This window comes from Arthroderma uncinatum (genome assembly GCF_011692745.1).
Source record: "Arthroderma uncinatum strain CBS 119779 chromosome Unknown scaffold3, whole genome shotgun sequence".
Classification (NCBI taxonomy): Eukaryota; Fungi; Ascomycota; class Eurotiomycetes; order Onygenales; family Arthrodermataceae; genus Arthroderma; species Arthroderma uncinatum.
This window is the reverse complement of record NW_022983865.1, coordinates 5,174,808-5,189,741: the sequence shown is the minus strand read 5'-3', so window position 1 is coordinate 5,189,741 and position 14,934 is coordinate 5,174,808. Positions and strand designations below refer to the sequence as shown.

Below are 14,934 nucleotides of genomic sequence, written 5' to 3'. Positions count from 1 at the left end.
CTGACACCTCGACGCATGAGTAGCTTGCTCCCAGCGTTCCCTGCAACCGACGCTGAGCCATCGGACGACGCCCTCGACTCTGTCCATGCTGGCATCAAGAAGTTGAAGAAGACACCCGCAAAGCGTCGAGCGCTTAGCTGCCTGCCCTGTCGTAGGCACAAGCTGAAATGCAACCGCCATGTGCCCTGCCATTCGTGCGTGCGCTATCGGAGGGAAGACCAATGTCGTCTCAACCCGCCCCCGTCCTCTGTCATGAGAGGAGGAGGAGCGGTTTCCCTCCACCATCCGCCAGACCATGCTCCTGCGCCAGCGCCAGTGCCAGCAGCTCTGCCTTACCATACGCTTCCGACTCAATTGGCGTCAACCGCGCCGTTGCAGAGCAAGCCGCCAGCTCCTTATAACCTTCATTCCACCGAACCAGACCAGGCAGAAACTGTACTCTCAAAAAGCGCTCGAAATGCACTCCTCGAAACTCCACTGGCCCAGAGCCTGGCCAACCTTCCCCCGAACGTCCTTGGAGTCTCCACCCTCCCACCATTCATTCCGCTCTTACTCTCTGATCAGGCGCAACAACCCTTGGATGACGATGATATCGCCACCTTTTGGCGCGCGCAGCTCGTCTCTATGCTCCCCTTGTCTCATCAATGCGACCTGATCGTTACATACTTCATCGACGAGCTGAATTTTGTATACCACTCAGTGCACGCCCCGTCGTTTCGAGAGGACTACGCTGCCTTTTGGAATACCGACGTTAAAGATGTCGATATAATTTGGCTCTCCTTCCTATACAGTATACTCTCTGCGGGCGCTGTATTTATCCCGTTTCCTGACGTGGAGGCTGTCGGGCTCAACCCAGACACGATTCGCAAAAAGGCCCACCTATGGCATTGGGCGTCCAGACAGGCGCTGAGTGCCGGCCACTACGAGTCACGGCCTTGTTTGACGCAGTTAGAAACATTTCTCGTGACACAGCTATATTGGCTATCTACAAAGAATATTGAAGCACTTAACTCGTGGGTTTTGATTGTTCTCATGTTTATCTCTTATATATACTAATACTATACAGAGCACTGGGCCAGGCAATCCGGAATGGGCAGGCATTGAATCTGGATAGGGATGTTCCAGGCCTTAGCCCTCTAGAAACGGAAAAGAGGCGACGTATCTGGTGGGAGCTGTTCTGTTGCGACACGTACGCGAACCTCCCCCTTTAAAGTGTTCTATTTTGACCTCGAGCTAACGGACACAGTTTCCAATCGATATGCATGAGCCGAACGCCGCTCATACACTGTCCTGCCCCCAAAATTCCACTCCCCGCCAACTGCAATGACGTCGACATCACCGATTCGTTCACCGAGGGAAGACCAATTGAGGAGCCCACAGAGACGAGCGCCAACATCCTCCGCTCCGAAGTCTTTTTAATCATGCGAAAACTCTTTGACAGCGGCTTTGAGTACCTCTCTTCTTACGAATACGTGCGGTCTGTTGACCTGGAGCTTGCGAATTTGTGTCGCAATTTCCCTTGGTACTTCCAGCTCGACGAACGCGGTGAATGCGCGAATCTTCCTGAACACCAGAATTTCATCCTATGGCAATTTCACCTGCTCCACAGCTGCATTTGCATGCAGCGCATCCGCATGAACCGACCCTTTATCCACGCGCGCACCGGCGATTCATGGGCAGTCTGCGCCAAAGCTGCGAACGAAGTTCTAGCTGTCTACCAAAGCATGCGTAACCCGGACGTCGAAGAGTTTCGCAAATCACATAAACTATTTGTGCAGGCGTACCAGATCTTCTCCGCTGCGGTGGCACTGGCGGGGTTCTTACTCGTCGAGCGCTCCTTTCCGGCGGACAACATCCGCCCGCTGATTGAGATGGTGATATCAGACCTGAGTCTATGCACGGCCGATATCTCAATTGCCGTAGGCGGGAGGAATACACTGATTAAGATGCTGGATATGTACGATCGCCGCCAGCAAAGGGAACCAGTTGAGCCCGAGTCCCTTGTACCCGAGATATCGGTTGTGTTTGGTGGCGAACAGACCACGCGAAAGTATCTGAAGCGGTGTGAAATCGGCTACGTTCTTAATGAAGATGGACATGCCAGTCCCATGAACCCTAGGACCAGCGTGACGACCCCCGGCGTGCCCACATACAGCACGAACACCCCGGCCTCTTATACCTATAATCATGTCAATAGCTCGGCGACAGACGTGAGCGAAATGCCGCAGGCGCCTCCCTATATTGCCCCAAACCCATCATTCTCAGACTTCGACCCGCCACGAGTGCAACCAAAAGCCTATATCCCTCATTCCGTTGCCCCTACTAACCACGGTCTTCCTAATATCGGCATCACCCAACCCCTCGCGAACGCCAATATCAATCAAGCTCTACCTACTACCAGCATCAACCCCAATAGTCAAGGCGATGAACTCGAGCTGCTCAACTGTTTCTATAACGACTCTATCCCCCTAGAAATGAGTTTCGACGGGCCATGGGATTTCTTGCTCACCGACTTAGCATATCAGACATAAAGCCTGCTATAAAATTCCTTCTACACGGCTGTTCTTACTATACATTTTGATATCCATCTTTCATATCTAGGATATCATGGGAGGGAGGCGCAAATGTGTGCATATTTTTTTTTGTACGGGTAATCTGGGTATTGTTTGGCCTGCTTTCTTCAGTCTATTGTTTTGTATAAACATACATAGGTACATAAAGGGGGACGGTAAAGGCTTTCCTATGAAACTAGCCTGCGCTATCACTTTTTAGATAGGTCCGCCCTTAGCTGTTATGAATATCACGACCTGTTGATTGGGCTTTGGCCTCTTTTCAGAATATACCTGATATGGAGTTTGTGGCCGGCGAGGAGGTATTTGATAGCTCAGGCAGGCTTGTCACTTGCGCAATAGAGCAAATTATTGTCGTCCTGGGCAGCGTAGGGATGCTCGAATTCCCAAACTTAATGACAAAACGTTACATTGCACAAGGGGCTGGATGGAGCGAGCTTCCGACAACAGGGATGCTCATAGCTCATGCATTTTTCCTTGCCTTCATTTCCGCAATCCACTTGCCTGCCATCTTTGTTGGTACGACGTTGATCCTCACCAGACCGTCAACAATCTCGACTTTCCCGCCGCTCAGGATCGCGAGCAACGAAACCTTCTTCCCAGGTTTGATCATCCCACCATTAGCTGTCTCTATGTAGCAATCGACAGACCCAATAGTATATTCTCCCTTTGTGTCCCAGGGTAATGGGAGGATATACTTGAGGTGATGGGCGATGGTGTCTGTTTCAGCAAACTCCTTGATAAAATCGGACTGTGCGTGCATCGGGTAAAGTAAAACGCAGGGAAATACGATCGTGCTTTCAGCCGACAGCGGGTCAGGAGAGAGTTTCATAACCGCGTCTTCCATATCGGGTGGTTGCGCCGTTTCTCGCACGGTAATCTCACGAGCCCTCAGAGCGGTGCTGAGAGTGAGCCGTACTTTCTGTGCATGTTCTTCCTCCGCTCGCTTACGGGCAGCGATCTTATCGAGCTCCGCCCTCCGCGTCGCTATCTTCTTTGACAGCGTTTGTAGAGGCTGGTTCGACTTGTCAAGATGAAGACCTCTCATGCACGCATCGTCCGCCTCGACAACCTTATCAAGCGCGAGTAGGGCAGCAGCCGAGCGGTAGAATGCCTTGACATTCTTTGGGTTGAGCTTTAACGTCGCTGCACAGTCGAGGGTGGTAGATCTGTAATTTTCTACCCCAATATCAGCCTCAATCTGCTCACTTTAATAGTTAAAAGCAGTGTCATACTTAGTTCCAGGTTGCACAGAGCTCTGTTGATATAGCACGCTTCTTCGACCTCCCGTAACCGTTGTGCCTCAACCTTGGGATCCTCGGGTTCCTCCCAGTTATTGTCCATGGTCAAGGTCGATATTCCCTTGGTATAGCACTCCTTTGCGTCCTTCCACTGCTTCGTCTTTGCAAATTCGTTACCATTTTCGCGGAACCGCTGTGCATTGTCTGCTCGTGTGCCTTCGTTCTGGAGGGCGCGGATTGCGTCTAGCTGTACGTTTTCGCCTTCTGTCGATACCGAGAGAGGTCATCAATAAACATCTGGCGCTCTTCAAGTGTGTTCGCCGAGAGGGTACAGACCAGCTTGCAGTGCTTTATCAACATCCGTCATGAATAGCGGGGTCTGGTTCATAAGCGCTATGATCTCGTCTGCGGTGTGAGACTTGACCGACTCCATGGCCGGCGGCATAGCCGGAGTAGTGGACTTCTCCCTAGGCAGGGCATCTTGCTTTATCCCAAAGGGAGTTTCGCCAGACGGTAGGAAGGACGGTTCTTTCGCTGCTGGCGGGGTGAATATGGGCTCCTTGTTGAGGTCTAGGGATTCATCAAAATCATCTGGAAGCTCTTCTATGCGGCCCATGGTTGTGTCTTTATCGTATCGTCCTTCAAAGAGGTTCTTTATCCAAATATGTTCACAGTAGACAGGACGACGTATCCTCCGTCTCTTCATTCATTCTTCTTCGCTTTCTTTCTTTCTTTTTTCTCTTGAGCCGCATCTTGCTTTTTTCCCTTTTGGGTAAAAAAAGAAGCAAACAAGACAAACAAGCTTATCTGATGGATTATGTCAGCCATCTTTGATCTGATAAGAAGCAGAAAAGAAGCAAAAAAGAAGAAAAGAAGAAGTAAAGAAGAAGAAGAAAAGAAGCATGAAAGAAGTAGAAACGAACAGGGAGAAGTAGAGAAGGAGAAGTTATTTGCTGTAGAAGACATAGTAGGCTGCATATTCTATGAAAACACCGGGCGGCTGGCGTCTTGTCTCATGTACAAGAGATTCATCAGACAAAGGTCGAGCTTTGCCATCTGCAAGATATAAACAGCTGCTTCTGCCATCTACGTGTATCTACATGTATCTACAGAGATAGTGAAGCTGGCATAATCTACAGCTACTCCGTACAGTGACCGAGTTGCGTCTTTATCTCATGCAAGCTGCATACTAAGCATATACAGACCCTGCTATCCACGATGTTCGAGAAATACAAACCCCCTCGCTCCTACGGCACCAGCGGCGGTGCCTTGAGCCTCACAGGCCTAGAGAACATGTCCTCCGCGGAAAAGACGGCGCGCATCCTCGCCGTGGCAAACGACATGGCGGCGTCGATAATATACATCGCCAAACAGGCCGAAGCAGGCAACCTGACAAACAGCCAGACCGTCCCGATCTATAACTTCATCGACAGCATACTGGGCCTCGAGAGGAGCCAGACGAGGGGCTTGATGGCGGAGCTGGAGAAGCAGGATTCGCGGATTGCGTTCATGGAGAAGCAGCACCAGAAGGACATCGAGGAGCTGACGAGGTGTGCTCTCGAGGCGATATCGCAGATGAAGGCGAGGGCAGACCAGCTGGAGAAGGCGAAGGAATGAACTCTGGCCGTATTTCTTCCTGTCTTGAACAACCAGGACCTTAACAACCAGGCCAATCACATGAGACCGAATGAGATCACTTCTCGCCGTCGAGAGAGAGGAAGAGGAAGAGGATTAGAGGTGGAATTCGTTAGTTTGTTGTTTAGTACGGAGTTAGGATGAGCCTCGGCATCTGGGAAAAGTTTCATGAAGCTAAGATAGAAATTTGGCCGCGAGAGCAGACAGTGGAACCGTCGATATCGTTTCCCCGTAAAAATCGCCCGTAGAGATGCCATGTGAATCTTGTCCTTGTATATAATAATCGAAGGTTCATCGTGGTCATCCTCATAATCCCTTCTCACGCTTCCGTTGTTGTCGAATACGTTGATATCGCAACGTCCATCATTTCAGTCTGAATATTGACAAGATGAGCAGACAGGGAGACTTCGCCGCCGTAAGGCGTGATATAATTGCCCAGATGAAGCAGCCTGGGTACGACGATGGAAGCGCAGGACCAGTCTTCGTCCGGCTCGCATGGTAAGACAGCTCTGCCCGTTCTCACGGCAAACGTCGACTGACATATCCCAGGCATTCCTCAGGCACATACGACGTCAAGAGCGACACCGGCGGCTCCAACGGCGCTGGCATGCGATATGAAGCTGAAGGAGGCGACCCAGCCAACGCCGGTCTGCAGTACGGCCGCTCGTTCCTCGAACCCGTCAAGGCCAAACACCCCTGGATCACATACTCGGATCTCTGGACGCTCGCCGGCATAGTCGCCATCAAGGAGATGGGAGGCCCCGAGATAAGCTGGCAGCCTGGCCGAACAGACTTCGTCGACGACTCGAAGGTGCCTCCGCGCGGCCGTCTGCCCGATGCCACCAAGGGCAGCGATCACATCAGACACATCTTCTACCGCATGGGCTTCAACGACCAGGAGATCGTGGCTCTGTCCGGCGCCCACAACCTCGGCCGCACGCATATGGATCGAAGCGGCTTCGAAGGGCCCTGGGTGAACAATCCAACTCGCTTCTCAAACCAGTATTTCCGCCTCCTCAAGAGCCTGGAGTGGAAGCCTCGCACCCTGTCCAACGGGACCAAGCAGTTCAACTATGTCGACGAGGATGTCCCCGAGAAGGAACGCGATGAGCCGCTCATGATGCTGCCAACCGACATGGCTCTCCTCTCCGATCCAGACTTCGCGATGTGGGTGAACAGGTACGCGGACGACAAGGAGCTGTTCTTCGACCACTTCTCCAAGGCCTTTTCCAAGCTGATGGAGCTGGGGATCAGGAGAAACGCGCAGGGCGAGGTCGTCAACACCGACAACAAGCTGGGCGGCTATGTCTCTGCGCCAAAGAAGAGTGACAAGCCAACTGCTCCAGGCCAGGCACCCAGAGCTCATCTCTAGGTATATCGTCGATTTCAGTGTTTCGCTTATAGTCACTTGGAGTTTATAGAAAAGGCTTGGTAGAAAACGATTAGAGTGATAGAAGGTAGATGAAGAAATGAAGATAGTAATAATGGATTTACGCTCTTATAGCTTAGTTACACTGCGTCTAGTTGGCTGGACTTGGAGAGGTTAATCTTGTATCTCTGGTATGTGAGGTAGTCTTTGCATGTCTGGAGGCTCACCCTCTTCGCTTCAACTCTAGTGCTCCGTATGAATCAGGGTCGTTTCCACCTGAATTCCTTCTCTTTAAGTTGTTGCTGGTAGAGGGACCGTCAGCCAACAGAGCTCGCGGAGGCCCTCCACCCGAGTTACCTCCATTCCACTGGGCAAACCACTCCTCGTCCGTTGTAAAGGGTACCGCATCGGTAACTACAGGACTTGCAAATCCTACGTTTTCAAATACTGATCCGGGTGCTCCTTGAATTTGGGCTCCGAGGGGATCTGTAAATGCCGGGTTCTCATATACCCCAGGCACCTCCTGAACCTGAACCTGGGCTGCTCGGTCAGGCACGTTGTCATTAGAGGGAGGTAAGGATGAATCGACAGTAGCATCTGCCGGTTGCTGAAGAGCTGGCATCTCGCTGAAATCATTAATGAGAAAGAACTCATCCAATTCCCTGTTTACTGCCTCATAGACTTGCTGGTCCATCTCCTGATTATTGCTGCTTGACGTTAGGGTTGGCCTACAGGTGAGAGGATAAGGAGGGTTAGTAGACGTATCCAAGGTGGATATCTCGGGAATATGGGTCTCTTGACTGGCGTTAGCTGGTTGGTTGTTTGCTGGTATCGAACTTGGCCCATAGCTCATAGAGTACTGAGGGTTAATGGGCGCATCGAGAGAAGGTATCGGCGGACGATGAGCCTCTTGATAGGTGTTAGAGTGAGCGTAGCTGGTTAGTATTGTATTTGGCTCACTGCTGATAGAATAACGAGGCTTCGTAGGAGTATCGGATCTAGATATTGATGGGCTATGGACCCCTCGATAGGGAGTAGCCTGGTGATTATTGGTTGGATCACAATTCTCGGAATATCGAAGGTTTGTAGGCGTATTCACTCTGGTTATTGGAAGCTTATTGATCTCTTGACAAGAATTAACTTGGCGACTGTTGGTGGGAAACTTCTGTAGTGGTGACCGAGTAGGAGTCAGTGGTTTGGCAATCTGCGGCGTTGAGTGTGGTAACACCTCTGGCTGCCTGGAATTCGACGGCAGGCGTTTGTTATGCTGGAGCCGGGTATCATTCCTCGCTGGACATGCTGGGGTCGGTGACTCGTTGATACTATAATGCGCCTCTTTCATACGTGAAAGCTCCCTGGGTGGCTGTATAATCTTGTCAAAAAAGAGTATTTCTGGTTTGCCCTCAGATAACCATGAACTTGGCGCGAGTTCGAATTCTTCGAATCCTTTGATACCTCCAGCAATCATGCCAGATATCTTGCCAGCATCATAAAATCGTAGTGACTGACCACGCTTGATATCACGGCCACGCTCATCGTCCCAGCAGAGTCTGTAATGGGCGGAGCGGGCTCCAGGGGCGCTATAGATACCACCAATATAAGCATATTCTTCTTCTACCATCTCGCCTTGGGTATTGGTAAATTTTAACGTTATAGGGCCCGTATATATGTTTCGAATCTTGGATTGCCGGTAAGGCAGGACAACCAGACGAAGAGGGGTGGCTTTAAAAGTCCGTTTGCGTTTTATCATGGTTCTTTCTCTGCATCCAGAGCAATTAGTACCCGAAACGTTGTCAAAGAAGCGCTGTAGTATATCGGACACTGCCATCCCACTATTATTTTGTGGACTATAATCTAGAACAGCAGCAGTTCTCCGGCGGGTAGAGCTTTGGGTTTGCGAGCCACAGTGTAGGCAGGCATCATACTTATCCGTATATTCAAGTTTGAATTGAGCAAATGGCCTGGTGAAATGTGACCATATGACGGCCGGGTCCACTGTGAGCCTATTCATATACGTAGAAGCCAAGTGATATTGCTCATAGTAGATATCCCATAATCTTCCTTTTAACGTTGAGACCGCCTCATCTGAGGATATGTCATCAGAGCAGTCCTGCATAGCCTTTATAAAAGCATGTTCAGTCACATTGAGGTTATTAGGCTGTTCAAGACAGCCTTGCTCGTCTACTGCACATGATCCAGCGTTAGTCAACAGCCCTGCAACGATCACGCAGTCGACGATATCTGAGTGTCCGTCATAAGATAGAGGGCCACGGCCTCTGAACGGATAGAGGGTTCCACGGGTATCAAAGACGAAGCTTGTTAGATCCCCTGAGACACTTAATCGAAGATAGGAAAAGGTTGCCGCCCCTATAATTAAACTGGCCCCAGACGCCCTAGTATATTTGATAAGTGCTGGGGGTGTCCTTTTAGATAAGACTTTGTCTAAAGGTCTGTAAGCATAACGTGAAACATTCTTTCGAATATGACGGTTCAATTCGGGTTGGTTTGGCATAGAGGGCGTCACGTCGGTCTTGTATTTCACTTTGGCCAGTTGGGGGTTGAGGGAATATGTGGCATGCCCTTCCGTTCCAGTTTGTGTAGTAGGGTTTGATGACGGGTTGGTTTCATCATATCTTGAGAGCTGATTAGCGCTTGATCTTGTTGCAAGCTGGCTACTCATGTGGCGCTGACCGGGAGCAGTATTTCTAGCAGGCAGAGCTTTAACGGGAGTACGAGTATCCCGGGGGGGTGTAGGTAACAATGTGAGTTGGATTGGAGAAGCGATGCTACCGGGAAGCGATCCCCCCTCGGTGATATTTTGGATTGCTTGGGCAGCTGTCTGTTCCTGGGATGTTTTCGAATGCGCCGTGGGATCCCACCCCGGGACACCTCTAGGTAATCTTCGGCTAAACTGAGGTGCGTTATACGACCGACGTAAAAGTCGAGGGCCCGAATCACAGTCTCGACTAACAAACTGATGCCAAGTCGGACGTAGGTTGGCCTCTTGGTTATATATAATCCGCTTTAATACCTGGAGCAGGTTATCCTTCGTTTTCCGTTCTGAAATGACAACACCAAAGCCCCAGGCGTGATGTTTTACAAGCTTCTTAAATGTTTTTAGGTCGAGAGCGCGGTTGCGCAAATGTGTTTTGTCGGGGGTATCATATAGCTCCCAGTCAGGCGGAGGATGATCTAGGTCTTCATAGTTAAAGTTCTCGAAATTCTCATTGATTTCCGGATAGTTGGCGTTAGGAGACGATGCCCTGGACATTTTGCTTGGTTCTAAAAGAGTTGACGGGGGAATGTGTATGTAAAGACGAAATTAATATCGTTTATGCCGCAACGAAAGGATCAAGGAATGGTAGTTGGAGCGACAAGCTATGGAAAGCCCAGGGTTAAATAGTCAAAAGACAAGACAGATGGAGCAGATGCAACGCGTATAGGAGGCAGGTTCCCCTATGTTTCTCAAGGGAACACATAGTCATTGTCTAGCCGAGCACAACAATGAGTGGACAACGGATAACGAGAAGGACGAAAGGTACGTGAACTGGCGCGGCAGAGAGAAATGAAAAGAAAACGATAACCATCGAAACTGGATCCATTACCCTTCAGATTAATCCAGATAGTGAACGGGTTGCCTTTAATCCGATGTGAAGAAAACAGCCGTGCTCTTTGTCCCATTAAAGGGGCGAAAGAAAACAATGCAGGGACTCAAGGAGTATAAGGATAGAACAGCAGACTAAGGAGACGAAAGTCTAGGCCGTCAAGCACTTCAACAAGCAGTGATAAGGGGGACATTGACCCCCTTCAAGAACAATAGCCCATGGCGAGGGGAGAGCCGCCATACTCGTGGTTCCTGGGGTACTCAAGCATGGGGGTTTTCCCTATGGCATCACCCAGCCTGCATAGACGGCTGAAGGGCTCTTTGGCCACATGGATAAGTCCATGGCGATGTTGAAACTGGCAACTAGCCTCCAAACCGTAAGATTGTCTCGCACAGCCGTCTATGGTGTCTTATCTGGCGACATGCTGGCTGTTCTCCGGAGTCATGTAGCTCAGGCAATTGTAGTTTTTCATCACTTAACCGGCACAGATGCTACTTCTTAGATAACTTCCTAGTCCCATGAAATCTAGGTAGGTTGTAGTTATTCCCTGGGGAAACGCGGCTTGCCATGGAATGAATCCATTCCAAGGTGGAGCAAGCCTATATGTCCGCAGTTAGCGACCATGGCACCCCAGTGGGAAAATGAAGAGTGCTGTATCCTTTTCCGGATCCTGGAAGCAGTGCGGAGTACTCCATATTTTGCGGTTATCTGATTCTTTGGTTCAGGCTTGCACCATTTTGAAGTGTGGTCGTGGTTGGATCAACCGGCGTTGTTTGGCTGGTGATAAAATTGTGGTAACCATAGCAACTCTGCTAACGTTGCCAATAGTTGACAGCGATATAACGACGAGGGGATATATATTAAACGTACATAATTTATCAGTATAGTCAATAGATCAAAAGAATACTCGAGTTGTGGAAATTGTTGCCAGCTGTCGACAAGTCATGTGACAGGTAAAAGTATTCGCGCTTGACCAACTTGATAGCTGTCTTCCACCATCCATCATCCGTCAAGAAACGCCAATCTCGCGGTGCTTCACAGTACGTGTGCGACAGGCACGTATTTGGCAAAGAGCGGTATCCTCGGTATCCACGGAATACTCCGTCTGGATTACAAGATCATGCTCGAATAGGAGCACCTTTACATGCTACTCTTGGTTCTCGAGCATTTGAGTCCGGACCAGACACTTAGCTCAAAACAAAAGGGACCTAGCCATAACCAGTCTCTGGATTTGGGGCTTGATGGAAGATCGTCCAGCAAACATGTCGTTCGGCGATTTGGAGTTGGCGGTGGCGCCTCTGGGAACACTGGCGCAGGCCCAAGGGCCACCGCCATCCCAATTCCTTTTGGTATGGAGCACATATTCCTGGTCAGAGCTGGTGGACCTGCCAGTCGATTACCCTGTCGGAATTCACTAGCCGACGGAGTACATTGACGGCTACTCCCGTTGGGGAACCGGACGATCGGCGGAGGAAAATATCAAATCTAAGAGGATGACAACCCACGGATTGAGGAGCAGGCTAGACTTGCATGCTCCCGCTTCACCAAAGAAAAGACTCAGCTCTTTTACAAACATGGAAGACAACTCAGTGCGGTGAGGGCGTCTTGACCTGCAGAACCTTCGTCGATGCTCCCATGGACGCCGAGAGGTCCGGTCTCTATACCGTTTCGAGGTTCATCATCAGCTGCGCCCTATCCTTTAACGGTTTGCGCCAGATCGTCGATCCACGGCCTACGAAAGGAACCAGTATAGGCTTGATTCGACTTTTATACCTGGGCTGGCTGATATGTCTCAGGCTTTCCATGGCTTCTAAGTCTCAAAAAAGGGTGCATAACGCTATCCCCCGCTTTCGTGCGCTCTCAGGCAGCAGCAGTTCTAATTTGATACCCCTCTCCGATCTGTGTTTACTGTGTTACAGCAGTTGAGACTCCTAGATCTTTGCCTAAACAAAGCATGGAAACCAGTATATTTGGCCAAATATGAGCCAATTTTTGAATTACAACCTGCATTCGACGAATATCCCCTGGGTCCAGTTGGAGGTTTCCATTGCAACTGCATATGATCACACGGGGAATGAGATGGTTCAGAATTTGGTGATCGCCCAAATATTGGGCCATGTCAAGTACCTCTAAAATAGTTATATATACTATATATTCTATCTCGATAGATGAATATCATCATGTTCTCTATCACATCTTACATCCCGATTGTTGGTTGACTTGTGGAAATCATGCTTTTTCCAGCTCTTGTCTCAGCACTTCTTCACTCAACTGCGCTGGTTACAGCGTCAGCAATCCCACCCGTGCCTGGTGGTGGGAGTGATGATGGCCGCTCAACTGGCTATGCGGCCCGTGGGATTTCTATTGCTAGCGAAAGCCAGTATTGTAACCAAAAGGGAGTTGATTTTTTCAAGCAGAATAAAAATGCTACTGCAGCCGACGCGGTGAGTTACCTTAAACATCGTGATACTTTTATTCTGATACCTATCAGTGGTGGAACGTGCAGTCAATATACGGGAGACCAAAGCTAACTATGCTACGTACTTGGCCATTAGATTATAGCTACTGTTCTTTGCATTGGAACTGTTGGTACGTGCTACATATAACATCCCCCCGAGCGGCATAATAAGTTAATACGCATATAGCGATGTACCACAGTGGTATTGGAGGAGGAGGGTTCGCACTTGTGAAAAAAGAGAACAAGTTCGAAGCCATCGATTTCCGCCCCGTTGCTCCAAACAGCGCAAACGATAGCTACTACGATAAGCATGATGTACACCGAGGTGGTGCAGCAAGGTAAAAATTCCTATAACCTCTATGTTTGATGCAAGGTTATTATCTACTGGCGCTAATGCAACGACTAAGTGGCGTACCTGGTGAGCTCAAAGGGCTTTGGGAACTCCATAGGTACGGGGGAGTTCCTTGGAATGATCTCTTTACGCCGGCGATGAAGGCAGCAAAGGGCGACTTCCATGCGACTGATGATATGATGTACTTCATCCAACAGGTCATTGCAGACCCGCCAATCGACCCTCTACCAATTGTGTTTCCCGAATGTGGTTGGCTGGGGCAATATCCCTGGAACGAAACCTTCTGTCGAGGTGGTAAACTCCTGAAAAAGGGTGACCCAGTGATTCGGGAGACCTACGTTAAGACTCTGGAGAATATTGCGAGTAAAGGAGAGAAAAGCTTTTACGAAGGGGATATTGCGGACTCAACTTACCGCACTTTGAGTCATGCTACAAGTCCAAGCTTAATGACGAAGGAGGACCTTAAGAACTATAAGGTCGAGATCCGCGCTCCCGTCAACATTGATTATCATGGCTATACAGTCACAAGTACTCCAATTCCTGCGAGTGGGACGGTGGTTCTCAGCATATTGAAAGTTTTGGAAAAGTTCATGGGCAATTTCAATCCCGGCGCTGATGAAATAAGCACCCATTGGCTAATTGAAGCATTGCGGTTCGGATACGCTCAGGTGTGTATGCCCTTTTTATCATGTCTCTCACACGTTTTTTTCGTCTCTAATATAAATTTTACAGAGGTCCAGACTGGGGGACCCGGACATGAAATTCAAACCCGATATCGATATGGATGCGTATCAAAAATGGCTGATAGACGGGAAGAACGGATTTGCGTCCAAAGTCAACATCACAGATAAAGCACTACGTGACCCTCTGAAGTATATCCTGCCGTACCCTTCGACAGCCGAAGCATCTTTGGCGCCTCCGTCTGGAAAAGCCGTCATAAAGGAAGGGGGAACTTCCCATGTTGTGGCGCTGGACAGCTCTGGCTTAGCTATATCCCTTACCACCAGTGTTGGCGAATATTTTGGCAGCAGAGTTATGGACCCCCAGACTGGAATCATCTTTGACGACGTCATGGCCGATTTCCAGCGTAAAACTCATGATGACCCTCTGGAATTTGCCAATAATCACATCGAAAATGGAGGTAAAAGGCCACTTTCTGGAATGTCGCCCACCATAATTACTGATAATAAAGGACATGTGCGTTTTGTTACGGGGTCTGCTGGTGGAATGCGAATTCCTTCAGCTACACTTCAGATCATCATCAACGTCATCGACCGAAAGATGTCAGCAAAAGGCGCTCTTAGTGCACCGCGCTTGCACGACCAGCTGAGCCCTAATATTACGGAGTTTGATCTATCACTGACTAATGATACGCGCATGTACAACAAACCTATTGTGAAAGAGATGAGAGATAGGAACCACCGTTTTACGTGGGTTGAAACTGGTGGATCTTCGGCGCAGGCAATCAAGTGGGATCAGGGTCAAGCACCAGATGCATCCGGAGAAGAATGGCAGAGTGATTCAGGGGGGTGTGTTTGGTGGGATGGAAAGGATGATTGTCCCTTCAAAAACCCAAGACCCGATGCTAACCCATAGGCCATTTAACTCATAATAACAGTTTCAACGAATATGAGTATTTATATGCATTGGTGTATAGAACACACTCTCGGGTCGAACAATTAATGTATTGTTCCTTTACTGATT

The 14,934-nt window shown here is 49.4% G+C and overlaps 5 protein-coding genes across 5 annotated transcripts; 4 read left to right on the top strand and 1 right to left on the bottom strand.

Annotated features, from left to right (window-relative positions):
* Positions 1–15: 15 nt before the first annotated feature.
* On the top strand, positions 16–2,531 carry GIQ15_05347 (uncharacterized protein; the record flags this gene model as incomplete). Its single annotated transcript, XM_033552764.1, has 3 exons — positions 16–1,013; positions 1,067–1,189; positions 1,247–2,531. 3 exons carry the CDS (start codon positions 16–18, stop codon positions 2,529–2,531), a joined length of 2,406 nt encoding a protein of 801 aa, XP_033406494.1.
* Positions 2,532–3,033: 502 nt separating this feature from the next.
* On the bottom strand, positions 3,034–4,427 carry GIQ15_05346 (TPR repeat protein; the record flags this gene model as incomplete). Its single annotated transcript, XM_033552763.1, has 3 exons — positions 3,034–3,778; positions 3,844–4,075; positions 4,148–4,427. The coding sequence occupies 3 exons, from the start codon at positions 4,425–4,427 to the stop codon at positions 3,034–3,036; spliced, it is 1,257 nt and encodes a 418-aa protein (XP_033406493.1).
* Positions 4,428–5,029: 602 nt separating this feature from the next.
* On the top strand, positions 5,030–5,428 carry GIQ15_05345 (uncharacterized protein; the record flags this gene model as incomplete). Its single annotated transcript, XM_033552762.1, has 1 exon — positions 5,030–5,428. The coding sequence occupies one exon, from the start codon at positions 5,030–5,032 to the stop codon at positions 5,426–5,428; it is 399 nt and encodes a 132-aa protein (XP_033406492.1).
* Positions 5,429–5,834: 406 nt separating this feature from the next.
* On the top strand, positions 5,835–6,818 carry GIQ15_05344 (cytochrome c peroxidase; the record flags this gene model as incomplete). The annotated part of the gene is made up of 2 exons (XM_033552761.1): positions 5,835–5,944; positions 5,996–6,818. 2 exons carry the CDS (start codon positions 5,835–5,837, stop codon positions 6,816–6,818), a joined length of 933 nt encoding a protein of 310 aa, XP_033406491.1.
* A 5,833-nt stretch (positions 6,819–12,651) lies between these two features.
* Positions 12,652–14,826, top strand: GIQ15_05343 (gamma-glutamyltranspeptidase; the record flags this gene model as incomplete). The annotated part of the gene is made up of 5 exons (XM_033552760.1): positions 12,652–12,864; positions 12,976–13,009; positions 13,066–13,216; positions 13,286–13,898; positions 13,963–14,826. 5 exons carry the CDS (start codon positions 12,652–12,654, stop codon positions 14,824–14,826), a joined length of 1,875 nt encoding a protein of 624 aa, XP_033406490.1.
* Positions 14,827–14,934: the final 108 nt, after the last annotated feature.